General features: G+C 36.5%; 1 protein-coding gene across 3 annotated transcripts; it reads right to left on the bottom strand.

The window, feature by feature from the left end:
- Window positions 1–4,593, bottom strand: LOC101216544 (protein TRANSPORT INHIBITOR RESPONSE 1-like). 3 transcript variants are annotated; one of them, XR_004217964.1, is made up of 4 exons: window positions 3,866–4,593; window positions 2,315–2,807; window positions 1,320–2,192; window positions 1–116 (listed from the first exon to the last, which is right to left on the bottom strand). XR_004217964.1 is itself a non-coding variant. In NM_001280617.1 (3 exons), the coding sequence occupies exons 1-3, from the start codon at window positions 4,327–4,329 to the stop codon at window positions 1,395–1,397; spliced, it is 1,755 nt and encodes a 584-aa protein (NP_001267546.1). The 3 variants fall into 3 exon arrangements, 1 of the variants encoding a protein (NP_001267546.1); XR_004217963.1 differs by lacking the exon at window positions 1–116 and adding an exon at window positions 929–1,217 and having other exon boundaries at window positions 3,866–4,592; NM_001280617.1 differs by lacking the exon at window positions 1–116 and having other exon boundaries at window positions 1,395–2,192; window positions 3,866–4,329.
- Window positions 4,594–6,573: the final 1,980 nt, after the last annotated feature.

Below are 6,573 nucleotides of genomic sequence, written 5' to 3'. Positions count from 1 at the left end.
TTTTTCCTTTCGCTTTTCTTTTTTCAAAAATCTGCCCTCTGTTGAGTTACTTTCACTCTGCCTCTCATCAAAAACACTTTCTCTCTCTCTTCTTTCTCTTTTCTCTCTCTTCTGCTCTGCAAGTCAGGTTGTGACCAATTAATAAGCCTTTTAACAAAATAATAATAATAATAAAAGGTCTTCTAACTATTTTGAATGCTCGTCTCCTTCAGGTGCTTTTAGCTTCTGTCTGTTAGTGCTAAATACCGTTTAAATACTACTTTGGTCTTTATATTTTTGTTCAACTTTGGTTCGTTTTAGTTATTGTGTACTCTTAAAATGCTCATTAGGTATTTGTACTTGTGAAAAAAGTGATCCTTTTGATCTTTGTTTTCACTTTAAAAGAATCAAAATGATCACTTTTTTAAAGTTTTAAGAACCAAACAGAAGAAAGTTATAAATTAACACTTTTAAAGTAGATGGATTAAAATGAGCTGAAGTTAAATGTACCTTAGTGAAAGTCATAGACTAATGCAGAAAGTGTAAGACCTAAAGTAGTTTTCAAATAGATTGGAACCCATAAAAAAAAAAATTCAATCTACTGCCTAGCTCGACAGTCGAGAAAGGCATTTTTTTCTCCTCTTTCTCCACAGTAAACAAGGATTCCTTTTCTTCCTTTTCTTCCTTTTCTTCCTTCTCCCCTCTCTTCATAATTTTGAAACAGATTCCAAAGACTCAACAGAAATCATTCTGTGTGCTTTATTCTATCATACATCATCTCATCTCACCAAATGAAATCTCTAAATGGAAGGATATAACCAATAGAAAAATCTGAAGTCAGTCAGTCGGTTGCCAGAGTTTCAATTCTCTAAAGCTAAATCTCTCCTTGTAAATCCAATCTATCAGAAGAGGATGAGGATTACTGAATAATAATGAATAAGAAAGCCAATGAGAAACCAGGAATGGATTTAGAGGACAAGAACTAAGTTCAGATGAAATCTGAAATGAATGTCTAATAATAATTAACATGCAAGCAAAATATTCTGCCCATAGTATACAGGGTGATTTGCAAATTCACCATAAATCTGTTTGGGTACTACAATACAATGATGAAAAAAAAAAAAAGGAAGAAGAAACTTTGCTATCTTTTTTATTGATCACTAAATGCTTGTTTATCCATCCCCCCACAGCTCACAGCCAAAGTATAAAATGAATGGCAATGGAGTTTCCCTCTGCCTCTGTAAAAATGTACCTCACTCCATTTAAATTAGAGCTGCAAATTATGTTATTGACATAGAGAACTACAATTAGGAGCAGTAAATAGCATGAAGAGCATGTACCTACTACCAGCTCCATTCCCATTATGTGAGCCTTCACTTACTAGGTTTCGATCCTCGGTTTGGTGGAGAGTTGAATCAAGTAAGCCTTAGAGGAGCATCTCCATCCATTGTCCACACAAAACCAGGCATATCTAACCGACGCCCAGCGACACTTCGGTATATATAAAGCCTCTCCACAGGACAACTTTCGGGCCTGGTATTTGGAGGATCCCTCTCATCTATAACTTCGACATTGAGTTGGGGAAACTTCTGAGCTAACAATTTGCATGCTCCAAAACTCACTGAGCAAGAGGACATCCAAAGGGATCGCATTGTCTCGAGCTTTGCAGCATTGGCTAAAAGAGCTTTATCACCAAAAGGACAGTCCCTGATCTCCAGCTTGCGAAGACTATCACATCCAGACAACACATGATGAAGACCTAAATCACTCTCGCCTGCAAATGCCACAGATAACATCTCTAGCTTCTTACCATAAGTTCCAATATATTCGAAACATCTATCTGTAAGAAGGCCAGAAAGGGAAAAGCGCTGGAGATCTTTGCAATACTCAACAATGGCACCAAAACCTACATCAAGTGCCTGACCCGTAACGTAATCAGGAGTCCATGGCTCCAGAATACATAGACGAAATCTGGTCATGTTTGGACGATTCCTGGCAATGGTCACTAAGGCAGCATTCGTCATTTGACGACAAAAGTACAGAACAGATTGGAGCTTTGGGCAACCTTCAGATACAGAGACAAGGCCCTGTTCTGTCAAAGACACATTTGGTTCCAGCCCATATGGTTCGGATGGAAACACTCTTAATTCTCGAAGATCTTTGCAGGTAACTGCAACAGCTTCAAGGCCAGAATCCTCAATGAAATCCAGCACCTGCAGTTACGATACATCTTGAACTAAGACCATGATATAGATTGAAGATAGAAATGGACACCAGCCCGAAGGGAAATGCATCATTAACAAGAGGAAAAAAAGAATAAAGAATAAAGAAATACCCAAAGCTTCTGCAAATTATGACATTGACTGACAAGCTTTGTAAGATCGTCACATTGAATTGTAGCATAGCTTAAGTTTAAGGACGTTAGCTGAGAGCATGTTGGATAAACGGAAGGAAGGTATGCAGGGACAACATCCCAAAATCCTGACAGACTCTTCAATTCGGTGCAGCTCGTAAATGCCCCAGTTAAGCTCGAAAAAACTTCAGATCTCAAATCAGCAGTATAGCATCCAGCACCAAACTCAACCAGCTGAGGTGCACGACGAAGTAGGTTGGCATGCCTATCAAGGGGAACTGGACGATTGAGACGCAGTGTCCGTAAGTTTGGACACCTGTCCACTAGACGCTCCAGTGCAGAAACACTCACCTCAGAGACCAAACAAGCAATATTGAGAGATACCAATGACGTATATGTATCAGGAAAATGGCTGAGCCAATGCCCATTCAGATCTTCCACATCACTCTCTCGCAAGTCCAATACTTTCAAATGCCTGGATCAGTCAACAGCTAGCCGTGTAAAAACAATGATACTTTAAGAGCTTAAAGAAAACCACATTTACATAAAAGCAGTACTCACTCCTTCACTGATGAAAAGAACAAGGAAAATAAACCAAAAAAATTATCCAAAGTGCCAACTTTCTCAACCACTATGCAACAACAGGCACTAAAATAAATAACTTCCCAGTCTAAACATTGACCAGTGTCAAAATATATCACTTCACCGATAGCAGTCTCTTACAAATCAACGAACGTCTAAGCCACAATAATAGATGTGATTCTGATTTTCAAAATCTACATAAGTTAAGCTCAAAGTTTCATTAAAACGATTATAAACAGACAATGCAGCCAAATTCGAGACTTCAGCACGAAGAATCCAACTAGACTAACAAATTATTAGACTCAAATCTTCAAGAATAGAAAAATCGAAAGTCCAAAGTAGAATTTAAGTTCAAGGATGCCAAAAGAAAACTAGTTCAGATTATAAAATTGATAACCATTAATGGATATCAAAATCATATAGGGTCATGAAGTGATAAAAAGAACGGAGAAGTGAACCAGATTAACGGTTCCAAAACAGGAAGAAAGCAACAAATTTTCCTCCAAAACCCCACCTCAACTCAACCCCCATAAAAATGGAAAGAACAAACAGGTAAAAACGACTAAATCTACTCGTTCAAGCCATCCCAGGCCTACCACGAATAGAAAAACCCCATCCATCATTCCCAGTGAGCTTAACTTGAGCTCAGCTCATTCCAATGATAGTAGTTCATCTCACCGCAAATGACATCAAAAAAGAAAGAAAAAAAAGAAAAAAGAAAAAAACGCGTTCCTCAATGACAAGTGAAATTGAGCCAAAACATGAGAGAATGCAAAACGAGAGCAAAGCAGAAAGACAAAAACAAAGAAGAAAGGATTCAACTGACTCAAAGCTTGAAGCTGTTTCTCATTCACAATGTTCACTTCGACATCCTTGAAGAAGTTGGTTAAGGAAGGAAAAAAACCCTCATACGGAAATAAAAACAAAGAAAGAAACCCGAAATCCACAAACCTGCAATTAGCAGCAATGGCGGCAAGCCCATCAGTACTGAAGCCTTCACAAGTCATCAAGACAAGAACCTTAAAATTCTTAAAAGACTTGGAAATGAGCTCCAAACTCTCATCCGTAACCACCATTCTCTTCAACCTGATCTCTTCCAACAAAGGATAGGCAGAAGCCATAGCGAGGATCCATGGATAAACATAGCCACCCCAACCATCAGGCACCAAACTAAAATCCGCAAAGTGGGGCTTCCCTTTCAACTCGACAGATCTCACATCCGGAAACCGCCTGATAACAATTTGAGGACTGACGGCATAGCAGTTCCCAACAAAAACCCTCTTCCTACACCATCTCTCAATCTCATACCAAGACTTACAGACCATAGAAATGGAGTTCCTGTCTTGATGACACTGTATAAAAGAAAACACATGCTCCAACACATCCTCTGGAAACGTACTCGCCATTCTCAGCATATCACAAAGTCACAAAATTGTTGCCCTAATTTCGGTTTGTTCCCTTCCCTTGAGGTGGCTAAAAAAATGCCGCAGCTTTGGAAAGCAGTCGAAGGTTCCTCAAAAACACACCAAGGTATTCGAATAATAAACAATAAGAAAAAGGCTTAGATCTGAGACGCCATTGAGGAGAGCTTGAAAAGAGAATTAGAGAGAGAAGCAGAGAAAACAGAGGAGAAGAGAGAGAGAGGATAAGGTCTTTTATTTTCTCTTTTTTATTTATATTTTATTTTTAATTCTTATTATTTTTTAAATATAAATAAAATAAAAAAATAGTAAAATAGTGAAGGTAGTGAGGTAAAGAGTTTAACCATGGTTAAATAGTAGAGACACACACAATTGAGCATATGAATATGAATATGAGAGAGAGGGAGAGAGATGAAGGAAGGAGAGAAAGGCAGGAGAATCAAAGGGTGGGATTTGTGAGAAATGTTATCCAATGGAAAGGGGTGGCTGAGGGGGGTTATCGGGAGATATTGAGGAGACGAGGTTTTGATAATAATGAATTAAAGAGAAAATGGGTATTGATAAAAGTGTTACGTTGACGTACCAAAAGGAGGAGACGAGTGTGCGGGGGGAAGGAATCTAATGATTCCGATTGCACGGCTGGATCTGAGAAATAGGGCAAACATTTACTGGGGACCACACTCTAAATTAACACCAACCAATTATTATTATTTATTAATATATATATCCTTCTTAATTTAATTTCCTTTTTTTAAATATACATATAACAAATTTTACATGATTTGATGTGAACTGTGGTATGATGACATCAGGACCGTCCAATCATCTGGATTGACTGTTTCCTTCAACCATTCATCTTCATTCATCATCACTTCATTCAATTTTTTTTATTATTATCACAATATTTCCTCATTATAACATATGTAACTCTTCTTTTTCCAAATACACATATGTTTTTCATTCACATTCATCTTTTCAGTTTTTCCCCTTTTTCATTTATTATCCCTTTTTTTTTTAATTCAATAACATTTAATATGCAAGATTAATAATTTGGGACATGTCTATCTTTGGTACAACCCAGTTGGTTATTACTATACAATTACCTTACTTTTTACCAATAATTAAAATATGTATAAATGTAAATTCAACTTTTAATTACCTTATTCTCAACTTTTAGATTGTATTTAGTATCACAAAATACATCATTCTCCTCATTTGGTGCATCACCTTTTTCAAACATTATTCATCCGAATTTTATTTTAAAAACTAATTGGTACATAACAAATGGGTAATAATTTATAAAAGTAGAATTATGAAATGATCAAAGAGATAATTGATCATTTTCTACATTTTGATTATGATTAATTTGGTTTGGAGGAGGCGAAGGCAGGGTATTGTATAATTTTGTCATCTCTTTATAAGACCGGATATTGAAGAGGAATGAAAAAGGAAAAGAAAAAAAAAAAAAAAAGGAATTATTATCCGAATAAATGAGACGTAAAAAAAGAAAAGGATTATTAATATGAATAATATTTAGGAAAAAGGGGGAGACGTTACATCTCAATCAAACCCTCCTCTTTCTCACTCTACCCCTCTTTTCCCGCGTTGTACGGACGTAAGGGTAATTTCGCAAAATTCGAGGATTTTTTACAAATGGACAAAAGAAAAAAGTTTAAATTTCATTTTATTTTTCTTTCTAGGGTTTAAATTTTATTTTTTTACTTTTTAAATTATTTTCTCAGTTAACAGTTAAAAAGCTAAAAAAAGATTGTGAATAGTTACTGCAAAGGGGGCAGGCGAGGTTGGAGAGTGAATGACGGAAAAGCCCTTGCCACGTGGGTGGGGATTGGGGGCTAATTTGGTCCGTGTTGAGAAAAGGACATTGTATTATGGAGCTGCGATGGTTCAGCATGGAGTGCATGGACCTGTCCCTTTTATGTCCAAAAGCTGAAGGATTGTGATGAACGCTCCAGATTCAATCTCCTTACTACGGAACTTCTTCCCCGTTCGATTTTCCCTTGGTGGGCGTCCTTATCGATGGCTACCCCCAAGCCTTGTCGCTATCTATTCAACTTTTTTTCTTTTTTTCTTTTTTATTATTATTATTTCTTCCTTTTTTTTCACATTTCATTTTCATGGTTTTAAATTCATTATTTGTGTTTTCTTTCACATTATTTTTCATTTCTAAATTCAACTAACTATAAATTACAATATTAATAACATCTTTTAAACATGTTA

The sequence above is a fragment of the Cucumis sativus genome, chromosome 7 (assembly GCF_000004075.3).
Source record: "Cucumis sativus cultivar 9930 chromosome 7, Cucumber_9930_V3, whole genome shotgun sequence".
Classification (NCBI taxonomy): domain Eukaryota; kingdom Viridiplantae; phylum Streptophyta; class Magnoliopsida; order Cucurbitales; family Cucurbitaceae; genus Cucumis; species Cucumis sativus.
This window is presented reverse-complemented; position numbering and strand designations above follow the sequence as displayed.